Source organism: Hermetia illucens, chromosome 2 (genome assembly GCF_905115235.1).
Source record: "Hermetia illucens chromosome 2, iHerIll2.2.curated.20191125, whole genome shotgun sequence".
NCBI classification, from domain to species: Eukaryota; Metazoa; Arthropoda; class Insecta; order Diptera; family Stratiomyidae; genus Hermetia; species Hermetia illucens.
In genome coordinates, this window is record NC_051850.1 from 47,066,499 (window position 1) to 47,087,490 (window position 20,992).

The 20,992-nt window shown below is 41.4% G+C and overlaps 2 protein-coding genes across 2 annotated transcripts in view; both read right to left on the reverse strand.

Annotated features, from left to right (window-relative positions):
• Window positions 1-1,715: 1,715 nt before the first annotated feature.
• The window catches only part of LOC119649971, a 46,062-nt gene continuing 26,785 nt past the window's right edge, over window positions 1,716-20,992 (reverse strand). The window contains exons 3-7 of the mRNA XM_038052407.1: window positions 13,623-13,788; window positions 3,453-3,586; window positions 2,863-3,390; window positions 2,205-2,380; window positions 1,716-2,150 (exon numbers count right to left, since the gene is read on the reverse strand). Of these exons, the coding sequence (XP_037908335.1) occupies window positions 1,925-2,150; window positions 2,205-2,380; window positions 2,863-3,390; window positions 3,453-3,586; window positions 13,623-13,788 (1,230 nt within the window). The 3' untranslated portion in view covers window positions 1,716-1,924. The remainder of the gene's footprint in view (window positions 2,151-2,204; window positions 2,381-2,862; window positions 3,391-3,452; window positions 3,587-13,622; window positions 13,789-20,992) is intronic.
• LOC119649972 (probable small nuclear ribonucleoprotein E) lies at window positions 12,862-13,450 on the reverse strand. Its single transcript, XM_038052409.1, has one exon. It carries the CDS (start codon window positions 13,322-13,324, stop codon window positions 13,037-13,039), a length of 288 nt encoding a protein of 95 aa, XP_037908337.1. The 5' UTR covers window positions 13,325-13,450; the 3' UTR covers window positions 12,862-13,036.

Below are 20,992 nucleotides of genomic sequence, written 5' to 3' on the forward strand. Positions count from 1 at the left end.
GAGGGTATCTGTGAACATTATCTACAGATTTTAGGAAGAAGAATGGAACCTTTGGAGATATTTAGAGATAATATCTGAAAATTTTGCAAAGTAGGAAAACTTATCAATGGGAATTATCCAAAGATGTCTGTAAGTTATAGGACTGATCGATATATTCTAGTTATGATAGTTACATAAAGTACAGGGTACTCAATAACTTTCCCTTAATACTCTGAGTTATCACAATCTCGGCAGCTGCCGGATTCTACCTAATACTAGCACTAAGTGCCAAGCATTTAGGCTCGGACGATCCTACATATTTAAAAACTAAAGGGGCGCCGGTGATGGTGGCCGGTGATAGGTCAGTGGGAGAATCCGTCGAGTACTCCCCGCAACATCAAGCACGTATGCAAAATGGTGTACTTCTGCATGGTTATCTCCCTTAATATTGAGAATTTCGAGAAAAGGAGCTTAATTCGTGATCACTTGTATAGAGGACGATTATACCTTTCAAATGATGTATATGTGCAAAAGTCCCAGGACATCAAGGGAAGTCGTGAGGGACTTAGGTACAATACCTGTAGCTGACAATATTATGGGAACTACAACCACCCGCTCGAGACGCCAAATTTCTTTCATTTCCCAAGCCAATGGCTCATAGTTCACCTTCTTCTCGACGTATTTCCGTTCAATGTTGCTATTATGGGGGATAGCAACATCAATAATATACGCGGAGCGACCCGTCTTGTCAACTGACAGTACGTCAGGCTTCCCAATACATGCTGTAAGCAGAACACACATTCTGCACCGGTCGTTCTCCACCCGTTCTTTCATGATGAGCTTTTTATAAGCTCGGGTGGCGACCACGCCGTCCTGAATGGCACACATGAACCCCTCCGTCTCAGCAAAGAACTCCCCAGCACACAGCCATCTGCTCGACAAATGCAAATCGATAAATGGCTGCCAAAGACAATTCACGTGCTTACCGTGCATTGCCTTCGACTTCACACCACTCAGAGGATTGAAAGATCGATTCTTCAAGTTAAGTGGAGGCAGTTCACAGTCTGGCTTACAGACAGCCTCATGCAAGGGACTCGCTTGCTCTTCGCTGTAAAAATAAGCGCGCAGCGAATCGACTTGGCGATGATGCTGTGCCGCCACGTCAACCACGCCCCTACCTCCGATTATTTTATCCTTCCCCGAGAGATGCAATTTCAGCACAAATTTACACGTCGCAGGAATTCGGACAGTAGAGCATCGTTCAGATCACCAACTCGAGCATGGGTTCCTTGCAGAATTCCTAGGTAATTGTAGAAGTCTGTCTCGGTCATAGCTTCGATGTGGAGGTCACCAATGCTATGTCCGGCTTGCGGCTCGTGATGACCTTTGCGGATGGTTTAGATTCGACACTTGTCTAATCCAAACTCCATCCGAATATCACGGCTGAACATGTCTATTATTCGCAGACTTCTAAGATGGTCGTCAGTCCAGGTTGATGTCATCTAAGTACATCAAGTGTGTCAATTCGCACTTGGTACTATTATTATTATTTTAACGCGCATGGATTCAATATTGGTAAAAGAAGTGCTGAAATACCTAGAAAGGTAGTAGCCCAACTGAAACCACTTAATTGATACTACAAACAGTGCTAGCCGTCTAGTTGACAAAAAGTAGAAAAGTCCCCTGCAGGGATCTTTACTTTCACGCCTAATCAAACTATAAGAAAATTCTGCAGATATTATCGTAGCTGTGTATCTTTTTATATTTTACTTAACAATTATGCTAAAAACCTAGAAACGTATTATTAAAACAAGATGACAATATTGGCAAGAGTAAATTAATGACATAAAATTGAATACTGTTCGAAGACATGCAATCACTACATTCTAACTTTAAGAACAATATGAGTAATAACTTGACGAAGGATGAAGTCAGCCAATAACTGTTATTGATAGCGCTCATACTTCATTTTTGTGTTATTTGAGTTAGTTGGCGATGCTAACGTATAAACTTCATAGTCTACAATCATAAAGTTGTAATCCCCAAATAAACTCATGTACCCAGCATTAGGTCCATCATAAGAGTGCGGCAAGTTGGAATACGAGTCCGTATTGGAGTTGCATCCATTTGATATTAGAAGATCAGCACCAGCTCCGAATATAGGACCACATCTACAAGAAGAACAAAAAATACAGACCGAACTTGCTTTTGTAGAAGAAACTTACTCTGGATGATAACAGATTGCATACGGTTTTTTGACTATGTCGAATTTGCATGGTGGTTCGGTATTTGAATTAAGTGCAAAGAGAAATGCACGATCGGAGGGGATGTAGCCTCCTTTACGATTTGTCTTAGCCCATGCAACATCTGAAAAGCCTCCGCTTATTTCTCCACGAGTTCCCTGGAAGAACAACATAATATTGATCTGAACTGCCAACTGACTAAAACAAAAGATTCAAGCGAGAAACTCGTTTCAAAAATTCAAAGAGATTTAAATGAACTACGTTAAGTAAATTTTTATATAATTTATCTGTAAATGTTCCATCAATTTCAATTTTAACATCTGGGTAATAATTTGATCCAAGTTCAAGAAGAGTGTAAGTGCATAGACAATAAAAGCGATTTTGAAAGAATGTTCTGGCTGTGGCCGAAATAGATACTTATGCAATATTTTCACATAATCAATTAATTGAAATTATCCAAATTCTTCCAGTTTAATTAAGAATACTGTTTGGTAATATTGGAAATATTTTGTATATTTTTTTTAATTAGTCTTTGTTTCTTTTTCCTTCTTAATTTTTGCATTTCTCCCTGTTTCTGAATATCAAATTCACTAATTTTCTATGTGAACGTTTAGTGTAAATTAAAAATGCACAAACTTACAATTCCGATAACAAAGCAAGGAGCAATCCCATCACAATGTCTGTGAAATGCTGTGGCATTAAATCCATGAGTCGACGCTCGGAATACCAGCCTCCAGGTCTGTTTCGGTACTCCATACCATCCATTCAATATCCCTTGTAAATGAAGCTTATCATTTTTCAAAATAACCGATCCAGGGAACATATTGGACATCAATCTCGGCTGCAGTCTCTTGTCGTTTTCTGATAAAGGTCCCCCGGGCAATGGTACAGTCGGTGGACTTGGAATCATTTTGTTTGAATGTAGAGCTGCATATCGATACCGTTCCAGAGAAAGCTCCATTGGCACAGCACCAGTTGGTTCGACTTCTTCAGCAAATACTTGACTGTCAATAAGGAGAAGACGGACGTGCCCCATTACTCCAGATAAATGTTGGCATACTCGTGCTCGTTCTTCTTCAGTCCAATGGGCTGTTGGTTGGGTGACACCAGCTTGATGTTTAGCCCAAGCTAGAACACAACGCCAAACATCCTCCTCTTCCAAGCAGAACTGTTGAGATATACAACGAGCTAGAAGTCATGTTAAAGAACTAAAGGAATATGAGAACTTACATAATCTGAAGATATTAGTTTGATTAAACCTTCCTTAGTTAGATTTAGAAATGAATTTGTTTTCACACACTCAGAGGCATTTTCACCGATGAAGATTATGCATCGTTCCATAAATGAGGCAGCACATTTAGCACCTGAAAAAGGAAATAAAATTAAATTCTAAAGTTCAAACAGTTCAACAAAAAAATGGAAAGCTGGGGTAGGTAGATATTATCGAATTCTGTCTAAATTTTTCAAACCACATTTTTATTAATAAATAATGGACATAGTTTCGCTTGGGTGGAGGGACATATTGACAGTGGGAGTGGCCTTCTCTGTCAAGCAGACGGTTATCACTGTTATAAGGAATAAGGAGCTGCGGGAATTAGTTCTTATGGAGGAAGTATTCCTCGTCGATTTCAATCCGCAGACATTCGTGTGATTGACATTTTTCTAGGAATTTCATCGCGTATTTGGCCATGACGGCATCGATGCCCAGCGTCTGGGAGAAATCGTAAAGGATCTGGTTGGATATGTGCCTCGTACCATCGTCTTTTTAGGGTTCTGTGTAGAACAAAACCTTATTATAATCGATTCAATGACTGTCTGTCCGTCTGTCTGGTACACCAGATTTCTTCGGAAATGACTGAACTGGTTGTCACAAAATTTGGTGAGAACGAATTGAGGTCAACGTAAATTTATTACACTCTAAGACGTGTATTACGTCATAATCGTATAAAGTGAACTCATATGAACGAGGGGGTCCATGGGAACATTTTAGTTTTCCTTTCTTGGCATTTTTTTAGTTTTTCGAATATCAGTGTCAATTACTCAATGTAAAAATATGTATGCATGTATATGTGCTAATAAAGCCTGAGGGTAGTAACCAATACCAGGGAGTAAAACGGCGTGAAGAAGTATTAAATCAATTTAGAAGTGCAAATATATATATATACATATGTGATAGGCAATGTTTCCTTATTTAGGATGAACTCAATATTTATTTCATTGATATGTATGTACAAACTATATGTGTATCTTGGAGTTTGACAAAATATGAAGGATTACTTTATATTATTATTCTTATGCACAAATAGATAGAGAGTTTCTCACATAGAATAAACACACAACCTTTATACCCGAAGCGCCCAGCTTCTGGTACAACGTCTTATTTATATATGCTAGTATAATGACGGGGAATTTTTCGTTCCTTAAAACGAAGCTTTTCCATATGTCTAGGGGAAATATCCGTCAAGAAAATGGATCCAAGAGTGATAGATAGATTCTTGGCGTTGGGAATGTCTACTGTGAAGGGTGAAGAAATAGTTACAGAAAGGATGGATTCTTGTAGAATTCCAGCAGGGCTGGTACAAGGAGAGGAGAACTACTACTGAAGTTTTACCCGGGTTTGCCGACTATCTAGGAAACTCAAAAGAAAAACCTTCCAAAGGTGATGGGGTTAGTTTAGGAATCCTAATTAGGTTAATCTTTCAGCTGTAACTAGGTTTTCACCACATCTAATTCGTGAGATATGTAAATATTGTGACGTAAATCACTTTGGGAAAGTTATGTGTGACGTCAATGTAAATCGTAATAATGAAAATTAGCCAGGACACCCAAACTGTATAACAGTAGGGCGAATATTTAGTCAGGATAATTGTTAACAGATGACTTTGATACTAATAAGGAGATCTTGTCAAAGGCGCAAAGTAGTCTTCTAGTAAAGTTCCGCATGCCTTTCTCATCATTGGTGACAGCGTGGGAATTACGTAAGCCAGAATGGTTAAATTCGAGGCCTTGAAAGCAGAGCAGCTAAAAAGGGAGCTGTCAGCGTTAGAGCTCCCTATAATAATCATCATTGGCCCAGCAATCCATATTGGATCAGGGGTTAAGTGTGTTAGAGCACTTCATTCAAGACCGTAACGGTACACTACAGTAACACTGTAGGAGGCAATGTAGTCAGCATTGCACTCGGTCGAGATTGTTACTCTGATATGACTCAGGTACTCATTCACAGCTGATTCGACTGGTATCCGACGTCAAATCACAATACAAATCCCACTGCCATCGGCGAGATTTGAAGCGTGACCTTCCGTACGAAAGCATGGTGCTCTAACCACTCAGCTATACGGCACCCCCCCCCCCCTCCCGCTTTGCATGATTTAACTATTTCAATATTCGCACCTCGCCCATTATATGATTTTTGGAAGTACATGGTTTTCGCGGAAAGTCCTCCACAAACAAACATTGACTACTCCAGACAGGACCACTTTCAATTACGTTCTCTCTTCTTCCACCTCTTCCCTCCCGCTAGTGAATGTAGCCTGCCCCGCATCGACTACCATTCCCCTCTTTACCCCTACCCTTGTCGAATATTTCATTGGCAAACTTGATGCTAATATCGGCCCTGGCTACGATGGTGGTCCAAACATCTTTTTGCTTAAAACTGGTCAGTCCATCTCCCTTCCCCTATCCCTTTTTTTCAACAAAAGCCACGAAGAGAGTCAGTTTCCGGGCTTTTGGAAAGAGGCTCTCTTCATCCCCATTCACAAAAGTGACGATCGTACGCTTGTCGAGAATTACCATCTCATTTGTCTCCTCTCCTCTTTTATTCAACCTCTCGTTTCTAACCGATCCTGCCGCTTCTCTTTTGGTGGCTGCACATCCCTCTCCTTCTCCCCTTCCTCTGTCGTCCCGCAGGAATTCATTCTGGTTCCTTTATTATTTTTATTTGTTATCAACGGCTCTCCCTCCCAATTTCTTGTCCTTGTTTGCTCTATGCCGACGATCTTAAGTTAATTTCCACTATACCGTTGCCTATGGACTGTAATTCCCGTCAATCTAGCCTAGATACTACGGTTCGTTGGTGCTCTATTAATTGTTTAAAGCTAAATGTCATCCACTTCTTTTTACTACTTAATTAACGGCTCTTATTATATTTAAATTTCACTGAAGGCTTCAGAGTCACTTTCGACAATAAGCTCCGGTTCGACATCCATTGCCTCGAAGTCACCAACCGAGCAGCAAAATTCTCAGGCTTTATACTTGGCTCCTCCTCTGATTTTGACTCCATCCAACCTGCTTCGTGATTTGTTCACCTTCCCGTAACTGCGATCGTCTTGCCCTTGAAAATGTACAACGTAAATTCATCTCTTCTTTCAGAACAACTTGCCTCATGTGGACTACCCTTCCCGCCTCCGCTTTCTGATTTATGCACATTTTTTAAGCTTTCCTCGGGTCTGATGGACTAACGACATCACCGGTCATCCTGCATCTTATAATACACGTAACGCAGACATTTTCAACGTTCCCTTCCCAGACTTCGAAGTCTACTTCCATTCCCCGATTCCTAGGCTTTGTCGAAGCTATAACGCACAACAGCTTGGTCCTTTTAACGTCTCTTCTTTAAGTAGCTTTAAGCATAGAATAAAGGCCTAGATGAAGCATCGATAAATAATCTTCACAACTACCCGAAAACGTTGTCATTAGTACGGTCGCAAAAATACTTGGCTTCAGTCGCAAAAAAAGTCGGAACAACAGGTTCGACGATGAATGTAAGCTAGAAACGAAACCGAAAAATGCTGCATACCGATAATGCCGTAATCTCAAAGAACGTGATAATTCCTCTTTAACTTACTTTTCTTTTAAATGCAATGATTTTATGGATAGTCGGAGCAGCTAAATGCCAAACTCCAGACTAACCGGCTTTGGGAGCAGCAATTGCCTGAACTCCACAATAATTTAACCACGTAGTGTGAATTTTGGGAGCAGCAATTGCCTGGACTCCACAGAATAAAACACGTTGTGATTATGTTTGATAGTTCTAACGAACTATATATTTTCAATTCATAGTTCCTATTTTATACAAATTTTACCTATACTTAGTAGACCTGTACATATGAATTTACAGTATTTTAGAGAAAATGTTACGTAGTAGGCAATGATAATGTGGGTAAGTTTACAGTATTTTACAATATCATCTATATATATTCTCCGCTATCTTGCTAAGCTGGCTAGCCCTATAAGCCCAGAGCAGCATTGATCCATACTAGTCGTGATATTTTTTCTGTGTAGCAATCGGTGCAAAAAAACTGGGAAAAAAAAGGGAATGCCCTACCGCCCATCCTTCCGGAAAAAGTGGTCCGTGATGCTGAGGTAAAGCCTCAAGTCCACTTAACTACTGGCCTATTCCTATACTGCCTTAATCCAGATCGAACAAGTGGCGCGAGATCTTGGACTGCACATTAATGGAGGCCAGATGAAGTACTTGGAGGCAACGTCGAATCGCGCTGGTAAAACGAAAACAATAAAGATAGGAGACTGCAACTTTGGGACGGTTGATAATTTCTCTTAGCTAGGGCTAAAAATCACAACCCATAACAGCCATGACGACGAAACCCGCACATAGTTGTTGGCAGCCAACGAAGCCTATTTCAGCTTACAAAAACTGTTCCGCTTGAAACGTCTCACCATAGGGTGAAAGCTCTTACTGTACAAGACTATGATCTTGCCAATCCTCATGTATTCCTCGGAGACTTGGGTTCGTAGCAAGAAAAATTGCGAGCTCTTGATGGCGTTCGAGAGAAGAATCCTCCGAACAATTTTTGGTCTCCTACATGGCAATGGCCGATTCTGCAAAGTCTGTAACGATGAAAATTACGACCGTCTGGTTGTGGATAAAATCCGGCTCAACGGGTTTCGGTGGACGGGTCACTTAACTCGTATGAAAGAGGATGATCCAGCCCGGGAAGTCAAACCCTGCCTGAGATGAAACGATGGCGTAGGCCAGGACACCAGACAGCTTTTAAGGATATTAAGCTTGTAGTCTCCACCGCAAAACCGGGACGCTGGAGTTCCTTACTTAGTCAGGCCCAGACCGGATACCGGTTTCTGCACCGTAACAATATGTACGTGGATATTTGGCGCATACGATTGGGATGGCTTCTTTTAAACTCAAAGAATTCACTTCAAATTTGCAAAAGCGAGAAGAACCACTTGCGCTTTCATCCATAGCAAAAGCTACTCATCAGACACTATCCTGGGCGTATCATGACCGATGTGATTCTGAAATTTTAATCGTTTCGTTATGATACATTCATTCGATACATTTAATAGATTGGCATTTTCTGAAGAAGATTTTTTTTATAGCAACCATCAATCACAAAATGATCCTACAAATGAATGCGAATCCTATTGATCCCGAATTAACGATAGAGAGCCAGCAATATGTAACACCACCAAAAATTTACCGAAACAATCCAACTAGAAAAGGAAAAGGTAAATCGCGAATTTACCGGGATACTCCGGAAAAACTGCAAAGAACTAAGGATGAAGCAAGCCGAACAAAAAAGAACAACGAAAACACGCAAAACATACAAAAACTGCACAAAATTTGGTAAGCATAACTGTTAATCCCACCAAGAAACCAAATAAAAGGAGAAGGGCAATATCTATGGAATCAAACTCTTCTGCTAATATTTTATTACAGGAATTATTAGATTGTGTCCGGATAGCTAAGGGGCTAGAGCACAAGGCTGTCGTACGGAAGGTCGCGGTTCAAATCTCACTGGTGGCAGTGGGATTTGTATCGTGATTTGACGTCGGATACCAGTCGACTCAGCTGTGAATGAGTACTTGAGTGAAATCAGGGTAATAATCTCGGGCGAGCGCAATGCTGACCACATTGCCTCCTAGTGTACCGTTACGGTCTTGAATGACGTGCTCTAACACACTTCAAGGCCCTGATCCAATATGGATTGTTGCGCCAACGATTATTATTATTATTATTATTAATTATTAGATTCTGAAGGATCTACCATGGAATCATATGATGGTATTGTTAATGCTGCCTAACCTGCAGCAAATAATCTTCATGATGGTGACTATGTTATAACAAAGGTATTTAACGTAGGAAAGAAGCAACCTTATAAGCATTTTGTTGAAAAAAATAGTGTCAAAATACCCCGACAGCCAGAACGACTTTCTAGTCTCTTTTTGAGTGCTTAAACCGACTGGAACTTTTGTATTCCCTGAGATAAAAGATGAAGCTTCGGTTAATATTTCTGATATTGCGCTGAAGTTACCAGAATCTATAGTCAAGAAAGGTTCTAGTAGAGCAGCTTCTCTATTCAATTTTAAGATAAATTTGTCACCTTCTAACATTTTAATGTAAGCTCATTTACTTCATAAAAACTATTGATGATAAAAGGGTGATGATACAATTTTCACTATTTAGTAAATAGGCTCTAATATTTTTGTGATTAAATCTAGCGGTTAATTTAACTTTGAAAAGTTAGTTGAATGTATATTGAAGATCCGAGCCGGCTGGACTCTGCTTCTCTGCAACCATAACAACAGTCACGGTCTTAGGAGTTTGTGGCATCAAAACGGCGCACCAAAGCGCTAATTGGGCTTCTCGGAGCGGCCACTGATACCTACCTACCTCCCCATATTGATCAGATTACAATTCTTAAACAACGACCTATTGCTGTCAATAGACCGTCTTTTATTGGGTCTAAGTAAAAATTGTATCAAGGTGCCCCAACTTCATCTAAAGGCATCTGTTTACAGGAAAATTTTGCGTTTGAAAAAGTTTGTACATCGTGAATGCCGCAAAGGTAATTGATAACAAAATTCCAAAACCAATTTTACCTAGGATAATAGATTCAAGATAATTTGCTTTTAATATGAGTCTATCAGTTCGACCTTTCCTGTCGAACTTTCAAAGGGTCAGCGATTGGATGGCGACACTTCATACATCGATTGGGATACGCATGAAGGCGAGTCTCCCGCACTTAGAAACGGAACAAATTGTACCAACTGGTCCTCCAGGTTGGGGATTGGGTAGGGCTGACAACCCTACACGGAAAACCGATGTTACGAAGTCACGAAAGGAGCCTCGGACAGGATGGATCTTACAACGACGAACCCGGCAACGACAACGGATTAACGATTTGGGCATTTTCTCATGGAACGTGCCCTCCCTGTACAGAGATGAAGCTGCCGAGCAGCTAGCCGATACCCTATCCCAATATAGGGCTGATGTAACAGGGTTACAGGAGATGCGTTGGACAGGGACCGGTTTCCTGGAGAAGAGCCACTACACCATTTATTATAGTGGCCATCCAGTAAACTATGTGCTCGGAGTAGGTTCCTTAGTCAGCCAAAAAATGAAACCTGCTGTTATCGGCTTTGAAAACATAAGCGAACGGCTATGCACTCTGCGCTTGCGAGGCGAGTTTAAAAATATAAGCCTCATTAACGTTCATGCCCCTACAGAGGAGACTGCAGAGTCGGAGTAGGATACCTTCTGCGAGGCAGTGGAACAAACCCTCGAAGCCTATCCCAGATATGATATTAAAATCATATTTGGCGAGTTGGAGGTCCCGCCAACTGAAGACGACGGACAAATACTGCCATCACCGTGCAATTCATCAGCTAAAAAATCATAAGTCGCCAAAGGCTAATGGAATTTAAGCCGAATTGGTTAAATATGGAGGCGACCAGTTACACCAAGTGGTTCATCAGCTTGTACTCAAGGTGTGGGACAACGAATCAATGCCTGGGGACTGTAAAATAGGCATTATCTGCCTCATACATAAAAAGGGAGATATTACATAGTGCAGCAATTATAGAGGTCTATAAGATATTCTCCTCTATCTTGCTAAGCCGGATAGCCCCATACGCCCAGAACATCATTGGCCCATACCAAAGTGCCTCCACTCCAAGCAAATCAGCAACAGATCAGATTTTCTCTCTGCGGGAAGCCATGGAAAAACTATTGGAATATGGACAACAGTTGCACCATCTATTCATCGATTTTAAAGCCGCCTATGATAGCATAGCCAGGGTAAAAATGTACACGACCCTGACAGAATTCGGTATCCCGACGAAATTAATAAGACTGACTGGGCTGACCCTGACTAATGTGCGAGGCCAGATAAAAGCAGCAGGATCACTTTGAAGACCATTCGACATCAACAACGGTCTACGACAAGGGGATGCCCTATTGTGCGTCCTCTTTAACTTGACCCTTGAGAAAGTGATCCGTGATGCTGAGGTAAATGCAAGAGGTACGATCCTCTTTAAGTCCACCCAACTACTGGCCTATTCTGACGATATCAACATCATGGGAAGAACCACCCGAGACTCACAAACTGCCTTCATTCAGATCGAGCAGGCGGCAATTGGCGCCAGATCTTGGGCTGCACATCAATGAAGGCAAGACCATCTATATCGTGGCAACGTCAGCACCGAAAACCAACCAACCAACAACATCAAACCGCACTGGTCAAACGGGAAGAATAAAGAAAGGAGAATACAACTTTGAGATCGTTGATAATTTCTCCTATCTAGGGTCGAAAATCACAACCGATAACAGCTGCGATGATGAAATCCGCGCACGGTTGTTGTCAGCCAACAGAACCTATTTCAGCTTACAAAAACTCTTCCGCTCAAAACGTCTCACCATAGGGTCAAAGCTCTTACTGTACTAGACAGTAAGTAAGTAAGACAATGATCTTGCCAGTCCTCATGTATTCCTCGGGAACTTGAGTTCTTAGCAAGAAAAATTGCAAACTCTTGGCCACGTTCGAGAGAAGAATCCTCCGAAGAATTTTTGGTCCCCTACATGAGGATGGACGATTCCGTAGCCTACACAATGACGAAATCTATGAGCGATACCATGACCGTCCGGTTGTGGATAAAATCCGGCTCAATAGGTTACGGTGGGCGGGTCACTTAATCCGTATGGATGAAGATGATCCCACCCGGAAAGTCTATAAGGGCAATATCTATGGTAGAAAAAGAAGACGAGGCAGACCCTGCCTAAGATGGAGCGATGGCGTAGGCCAGGAAGCCAGACAGCTTTTAGGGATGTCGAAATGATGGACCTCGGCGCAAAACCGGGATGTCTGGAGTTCCTTATTAAGGCAGGCCTAGATCAGATACCCGCGCCGTTGATGACGATGATGAAAATATTTTGATTGATTACTTTGGAGAAGGAAGCGAAGTTGCACAGACTTATTCGACAAGTATCCGTATAAACCAATGCACTGTCATCTTTCCAATATCTTAGCTGCTTCTCGTTGTTCCTGCCTTATTGAGAGATCGCTTATACCATCGCCTTTAGAGCACGATAACTACATATATCGATTTGGGATGACCTTATGTAAGAGGATTGACAATAAATCGTGTTTTCACTAGAGCCATAGCTTATATCCCTCGGTATACACAAGTATGATCGGTGAACTATCAGGAAGTCCCGAGAAGTGCCAATGATTCATGTTGTCTACGGACAGAATCTAGCCTATTCCCTTGTGATCTACACTTCTAACAACTCCTTCCTAATATCGAACTACTTTCCCCAGTTAGATACGAACATAAACTAGAGTCGGCCTTCCCAAACAGTGTCCCACGGAAACACTAGACATCTTTTATGAAAAATTCTTATTATTCTACTCAGTTTTGAATAATTTACAAAGGTAGGTAAGTAGTGCATTAAACAATATCCTTCCTTGCAGCGGAAGGAATCCACCCAAACAATTGGCGCAGCATCCGGCACTTCATCAGGATCCCAGCAACTCAGATACTTCCCACAGCTAACCTCAATCCTTCGACGGTGGGTTTACATTCTGAATGAGCGTGATGTTGTCGCCTTTCAGCATTATCCGGCCGAGACTCCTCCTGTTCTTCGTCTTCATATGTAGCTCCTCCGCATCGTCCAGGACGAGGTTCATGTATTCATCGAATCCAACGATGTGTCCTTCGATCCGCAGAGAAATGTTTTCATACAACCACACTTGGACGCGGGAGCGATTTTGCAAATATCGGAAAATCAAGTTGATGGGCTGGACCATCACCTTTTGGACCTTCGTGTTCGCTTTGAACGACATTTTGTTGGAGATTTGTATTAACTAACGCAAAATAAATGGAAACCGAACAATAACCAGAGATAGTGCCACCGGCTAGGAAACTTCAGATACCTGACGCGGGCGAAACGTTTAATTTGGTGTGAAGATTGTCGCAGTTTAGATAGAATGTCAATTACATCCTTACCGCGGCTCCATCTATCTTAATTTTTAGATATTAAGACGAAGAGTGAACAATCATCAACCTAAGATGCATGAGATACATCCAAGACACCAACCAAAAGCTACACTTATCTAGAATCGAGCCTAAATCTGAACTTACCCGAAGCTTTCTCTTGAATTTCCATTACAGCGGTTAGGAAGGTGCATGCATTGACTGGCGACAGAGTGGATATCACGTGGTCCTCACAGGCGGCGCGCAGCTCTTCGACTCCCATGTCCTGTGCAAGCGTCATCATCTCGAAAACTCTTGAGTCTTGAAGCATTATCTGTGGAAAGATATGAAAACTAAAAAGTTAAGAAAGGAGGATAGCAGATAACGAAATTGCTGGAAATTAAAATGACAATCTAGATACGATTTAAAGGAACACGAGCTGGATTTTAACAAGAAATATTTCTATACATAAAAGAATCAAGTGGGAAACTGGAAGTTGTGGAGCCTTAGCTGCCAACGCTTTTATGTTCTTTTGTATGAAATAAAAACCTTTGACCTACTGTAACTTTGTTAATAATGGTTGCTATTAGATTCAGTTCGTTATCTAATCAATATTCTTTCAGTAATTGGCTCATGAAATAATATTATGTTGCTGGCAGCATTTACAAATACTGTGCCCAACATGCGGAGATTTATCGTTACAGTTTATTTTCTTTGAATAATTATTTCATATTTAATTTAAACTAACCTAATATAGTGCAATGAACCTTATGTATAAAATGAACCATGTGATTACTGAATAAACTAGCGTCTATCAGAATTCTGTGCGTTTCAAGTCATCAGGTTCGTAGATATTCTGGTAAAAAAATTTAGAATTGTTAAGCCAACAGTTGGTTGATGTGACTTACATTATGATTAATATTACTGCATTTCACAGTTAGGCCAAACGGACAAGGACTTCCCAGTGAAATTCCAACATGTTTTAAGCTACTGTTTCTAATGAGCTAGACTATGGTGGGTGGTCAAAGTAACTATCCGGGCCCTTCCAGTTCTTTACAAATTTGTTAGGTTTCTATTAATTGAATTTGTGGGAGATTTCCGGCTCCTGGCTTTGATTTGGTGTGCTACTTCGATTGGTTAGGGCTCACGTGCACTTGATTGACTTTAAGATTTGGGCTACACACATTTTCTTCTTGTAAGCTTCATTCTCATCCCACTTTGTGAAGAAGGGTCTCTTACCCTTTCCTTTTTTATTACACATTAAGAGCTTGTCGTTTCTGGTGCTCGTTTTAAGACATTTGGTGTCCTGAACGATGTATTATAACTTTGGTCTCTGATTCAAAACGAGTAAGATCGGATCCTCTCGACGATGAATATTAGATACTTTTCATAATGCACTAAATGCGACGATATTTCCGGGCACGGATTGCAAACTAAATTTGAGAGCTGAGATGGCGCTCTGCTATGAATTCTACGGGTTGAATGACAATATTGGGAAAAAAAACCGTCAACAAACATTATTTCGGTTCTTTCCTTTCTTTTTTCCTGCTCATTTGACATTAATTTATTTTCATCATCATCATCATCATCCAAGGCGCAACAATCGGTATCCGGTCTAGGTCTGCTTTTGTAAGGAACTTCAAACATCCCGGTTTTGGGCCGAGGTCCATCAATTCGATATCTCTAAAAGCTCCTCTTATAGACTTTCGGGCTGGATCATCCTCATCCATACTGATTAAGTGACCCGCCCATCACAGCCTATTGACCTGGATTTTATCCGCAACAAATTCTTCGGAGGATTCTTCTCTTGAACGCGGCCAAGAGTTCGCAATTTTCCTTGCTAAGAACCTAGGTCTTCGGGGAATACATCACGACTGGCAAGATCATTGTTTTGTGCAGTAAGAGCGTTGAGCTTTTTTGGATCCTAGATAGGATACATTTTCAACGGTCTCAAGATTTTGGTATCCTATTTTTATTGTTTTCGTTTGGCTAATGCGATTCGATGTTGTTCGTTCTTTGGTTTTTGGCGCTGATGTTGCCACCATATACTTCGTCTTACCTTAATTAATGTGCATCCTGATACCTCGTGCCGCCTGTTCGATCTGAATGAAAGTAGACTGTACATCTCAGGTTGTTGTTCCCATAATGTGAAAATCATTCGCGTAGGCCAGTAGTTGGGTGGACTTGAAGAGGATGGTACTCTTCCATTGACAACTGCATCACGAATCACTTTCTCTAGGGGCTGGTTAAAGAGGACGCATGATAAGGTATCTCCTTGTCTTAGATTTAGTCTCAAGAGTGATTCTGTTGCCTTTATCTGGTCTCGCACATTGGTCAGTGTCAGCCTAGTCAGTTTTATCAACTTCCTCGGGATACCGAATTCCTGGCTATGCTATCATGGGCGGCCCTAAAGTCGATGAAAAGATGGTTCAACTGATGTACATATTTCAACAGTTTTTCCATCGCTTGTCGCAGAGAGAAAATCTGATCTGTTGATTTGTGTGGAGTGAAGCCTCTTTGGTATGGGCCAATGATGCTCTGGGCCTAGCAAGATAGCGGAGAATATCTTATAGACGATACTTAGCAACATGATACCTCTATAATTAATGCACAGCGTGATATCCCCCCTTTTATGTATATGATTCGCTTTCCCACACCTTGAGCAAAAGTTAATGAACCACTTGGTGTAATTGGTCACCTCCATATTTAACCAATTCAGCTGTAAGTCCATCGGCTCCAGGCGACTTATGATTTTTTAGCCGATGAATTGCATGGACTGTTTCGCCTATACTTGGTGGTGGCAGTATTTGTCCGTCGTCTTCAGTTGGCGGGACCTTCAACTCGCTGATATTTTGGTTGTTGAGCAGTTCATCAAAATATTCAAACCATCGTTACAACTTGCCCATTCTATCGGAAATCAGATTTCCCTCTTTGTCTCGGCAGGATGAAGATAGAGGTGTATATGGCTTCGTCCTGCTGAGTTGGTAAAACTTCCACGCCTGGTGTGGTTGACCCCTGTACTTTTCTAGTTCATAGACTTGTTGGTTCTCCCAAGCTTTCTTTTCCGTCTGTGATGTCGTTTCTCCGCTCGACGGAGTTTGTCTCTGTCTTTGCGCGTGCCCGTTTTCTTTGAGAATGCAACATTACTCGATATGCAACATTCTTCCGTTCCTTTGCTAGCTTACATTCATCGTCAAACCGTCCGTTCCGACTTTTCTTGCAGCTGGGGCCAAGTATGTTTATAGCCGTATCAATGATAACGTTCTTCAGGTGGTTATGAACATCATTTGTTGATGCTTCATCTCCACGGCATCTGTTAGCTGCGGTTATTGCGGCATCCATTTCCCTCTTATTGGTGTTAGGGAGGGCTGTGTTGTGAATGGCTTCAGTATTCACTCTCACCTGAGAGGAGATTGTAAATGATGTCGTAATTCGAGCTAGGAGCACTATGCCAACGATATAGTGGTCCGAGTCTATATTAGCCCCCCTATATGGTCTTACATTCATCAAGGCTAAGAGGTGGCGGCGTTCAATCAACACGTGGTCAATTTGGTTGAAAGTGGTTCCGTCTGGAGAGGCCCACGTTTGTTTGTGGACCACTTTTCGCATAAACCAGGTACTTCCAACAACCATTTCGTGCTATACCACTAGCTAAATAATCCGCAGTCCGTTATCATTGGTATCCTCATGTAAGCTATGGGAGCCAACGTATTGCCTCAATATTGCTTGATTGTTAAAATCCCCATGTATAATTTTGGTATCATACTTGGGACAGGCTTTGATGATTCGTTCTTCTGCCTCGTAGAAGGTATCCTTCTCCGACTCTGCAGCCTCTTCTGTAGGGACGTGAACGTTACTGAAACTTATGTTCGCCACGTCCCCTTAATAATTACTAATGTCGCACCAACGAGATCATTGTTGTGCGTCCCTCTTTCGGTTTTTTTTTCAAGCCACTGGAATTCGACCTTCCAGATAGGATTCAGAAGCGATGGACGCTCATATTATTTTTCGAATTGAAGAATTGGTCTGAAAGCGATTAGTTGCACTTCAATCTATTAGCAACATTACACGGCCAGTTTTCATCAAGCTGGCATCGGCCAATCCACCAACAATTGAACAAGGTCCTGACCTTATACAGTCGATTCAGACTGACGTAAGTCATGGTCCAGAGCTCGGCACGGACGATTACGAAATATTATTTACATAATTTGCTGGTCCCATCTTAATACATTTTATAGTGGGAACAGTAAAATTCAAATCGACTATATTCTCATAAGGCGCCGACATTTACTAATTGTAAAGCCGGTCCGTAAGAAACCATCACACCTCAACATCGGCGTTTATTGCTATCTTGTGAATTAAGCCACCAATAAAACAGCGTGAAGAATGCTCTGGTCTGCCGCGCGAATTCGTGAAAAGAAGGAAGAAATGATCTCGCTTACGCGATTACCAACCATTACGATTGTGGAAGACCAAGTAAAAGACATAACCCCAACCGCTGGCTTTGGAATGAAGATGTTCAAATGAAGGTCCGTGAAAAGAAACGCCTCAACCACAAGTTTCTCGACCATAAAACGCTGGCCAATTGGTAAATTTATAAGAATGTCAACCGGAAAGCGAAGAGCTGAGATCCAGCACTGTAGCTCAGTGAATTCTTCAGTCGCGTTTTTCAGGAAGGTAAAAAACCATCTGACTGGCAAGAAAGTAACATAGTTCCAAAGTTAGGAAAAAAAAGTTAGACCAGCAAAATGTTCAAATTACCGTCCGATCTGATTGGTGTCCCATACCATGAAGATTTTTGAACGCATTTTTCAACCAGGAACTATTGACGCGACACACGCTCCGCGGTTATTCATGGAGAAACACCGTGAGAAACATTGTCCTCTTTATATTGTATTTCTGGACCTGGAGACAGCGTTTGACTGTGGGACACACGAACTCATCTGGTATATTCTACGACAACACCTAATGCCAGAAGAACTCGGGCGATGGGTTAAATTGTTTTACCACGATCCGATCCGAAAAGTAAAGTGCGAAGTGTGTGGTGTATCAATACCGCTTTATGTCCCTGTCGGTGCTCATCAAGGAAGCGCCATCTCACCACTCCTCTTTGCTCTTGTTATGGACACTGTCACACAGGACATCCAAAGCCCTGCCCCCTATACACTGCTTTAAGCAGATGATGTTTTTTTGACGACTCATAGCAAAAATGACCTCCAGCAACTTGTCTAAAAATAGAATGATCTCCACAAGCAACATGGTCTCAGATTGAATCTTAATAAAACTGAATCTTTGACGACCGATGATAATGAATATAATATAGTATTATAGTAAATATAAAATATATATTTGGTCATTTTCACCAAAAAATGATTAGCTTAGTGGCCAAGAGTAGAGTACAAGTTAACTGTCACCACCTCTTCAAAGACTTACTTGACTCTGCATTATGGATGCCAATGAAGAGCATATTCACAATTGCCCTAAAGATGCTGCTGGAATTTTTTTCCACCTTTCTATCTCGTAGCAAAAAGAGAGGCAAGGCTTTCATGTGAACGTGGCAAAATCACTAATGAAACCATAAACCCAACCAAGGAGATGGACAGTGCTTTTACATAACGAACCACCTTTTGTAAAAACAAAAACGGAGCAAGCATCGGGGACGAAAGTCAATTACGTGGGAGATGGGCGTCTTATTTCAAACAACTCCTCAACTCCAACCCCATAACTCAATCCCCCAGAACTTACAATAATTATGATCGAGCATATTGAACCGCCAAAATTGGAAGCAATAGAGTCAGCGACCAGATATAAAAAAAGTGAACTCATCAAATCATGCGGTCCAGGGACCATAAAAGCTACCCATAATTTGGTTTCCTCCATTTGGAGCCGCAAGAGTGGAAAAAAATGCGATCTCTACAAAAAGGTAACAAGTTGACATGTTAATTTCAATTACCGAGGTATTGGCCACTACTTTCTACGTTCTATAAAATTTTCAAAAAAATTCTAGAGAGAAGAATTAGGCTGTACGCCGATAAGATGATTGGTGAATACCAAGGAAGTTTTCGGACTGGAAAATCGACCATTGATCAGCTATTTACGGTCAAACAGGTGTTAGAAAAATGTTGGGGATGTCTATCAAATAATCGTGGACTTTAAGCAGGCATATGACAGCACTCTACAGAGCAATGTTTGACTTGGAAATTACAGCAAAAGTGGTAAGCCTTACCAGAACGACAATACTCTACAATACAGCGCAGGTCAGAGTCAATAATAGTCTGATAGATGCGTATGAGGGCAATGTCTGTTTAAAAGAAAAAGATAGGCTGGTACCTCCAAAATTGATGAAATAAAACGAGGAATTCAGCTTGCAAAAGTAGAATTCAAACCTGGTTGCATACGCAGCAAAGCAAAGCTTCGAGTATATAAAACGATAAGACCTGTGCTATGCTACGGAGCTGAAGCATGGACCCTAATATAAAGTTTCGAAAACTGGTAAATACTTGCGAGAAGAGGGGCCTAAGGAGAATGATAGGAGCTTAACAAGAGAACGATCAATGGCGAATCATGTATCTATTATTTGCCAACCCTGAAGTCTCCAAAATAATCAAGGGTCATTTTTCTCATCTCTGGAAAAAAGGCCCATTCAGATTTCTCCTTTTTGAGAATAAAAGCATCGTGGTTTTATTTGCATTTACTGAAAAGTTATGCTTAAAGTATTGACGGGTTTTATAGTCCACATAGTAGGAAGTCGATTAAAATGCTCGACAAAAGTGGTGATGACACACTGCTTTTCGTTGCTTTAGTCGTCAGGGAGCTATCAACACCTAATTCAGCACAAAACAATCTGTACGTTATATAGATATAGATAGATATACAAATTAATCGGTGCCGTCGATCCTCCGCCCATTAATGCAAATAGGGAGAATGCAATGACCCGTTATCTTCAGAATAACTCTACTTGCCTCTATTTCCAAATCCAGAGCCATTTGGCCAAGGTCCATGGCCCGGCAAGAGAGTAAACAGATGTCATAGGCGTAGCCAAGGTGTTTGAGGAAAGATGTCATCGTTCATTAAATTCTTCCACTTCCTCTGAACATGAAGATCGTCACCGATATCGGTGACAGGTTGCAACCATACTGACTTCGCTTTGGACTTAAAAATCATCTGAGATTTTACCTTGCTGCAGTACGTGACATTTTGCACCATTATATGTCACTCTGATAAGAGCTATTAGTTCCTCCGGAACGCCTCTCCAGCGTAGAGCATGCCAGGTGCCTCCTGTTTACGCCCTTGAAAGACTTGTTGAAATCAATGAAGAGCAGGTGCATGAAGATCTCAACTCCGCGCACTATTGCACAATGATCCGTAGGGTGTTGATATGGTCAAGGCAGAAGAATTCGGAGCGGAAACTATCCTGCTCTCTGTTGATCAAGCTTTCAAGATTTTCTTTGATGCCTTCCAGGATTATTTTAGCTATTATCTTTGTGACGGTAGGGAGCAGAAAGATACCTCTCCAAGTGTCAGACTCAGAACGGGTT

What these genes read in the sequence shown, in the direction of transcription:
- LOC119649972 (XM_038052409.1), bottom strand. Translation starts at nt 13,324, where the DNA reads ATGTCGTTCAAAGCGAACACGAAGGTCCAAAAGGTGATGGTCCAGCCC.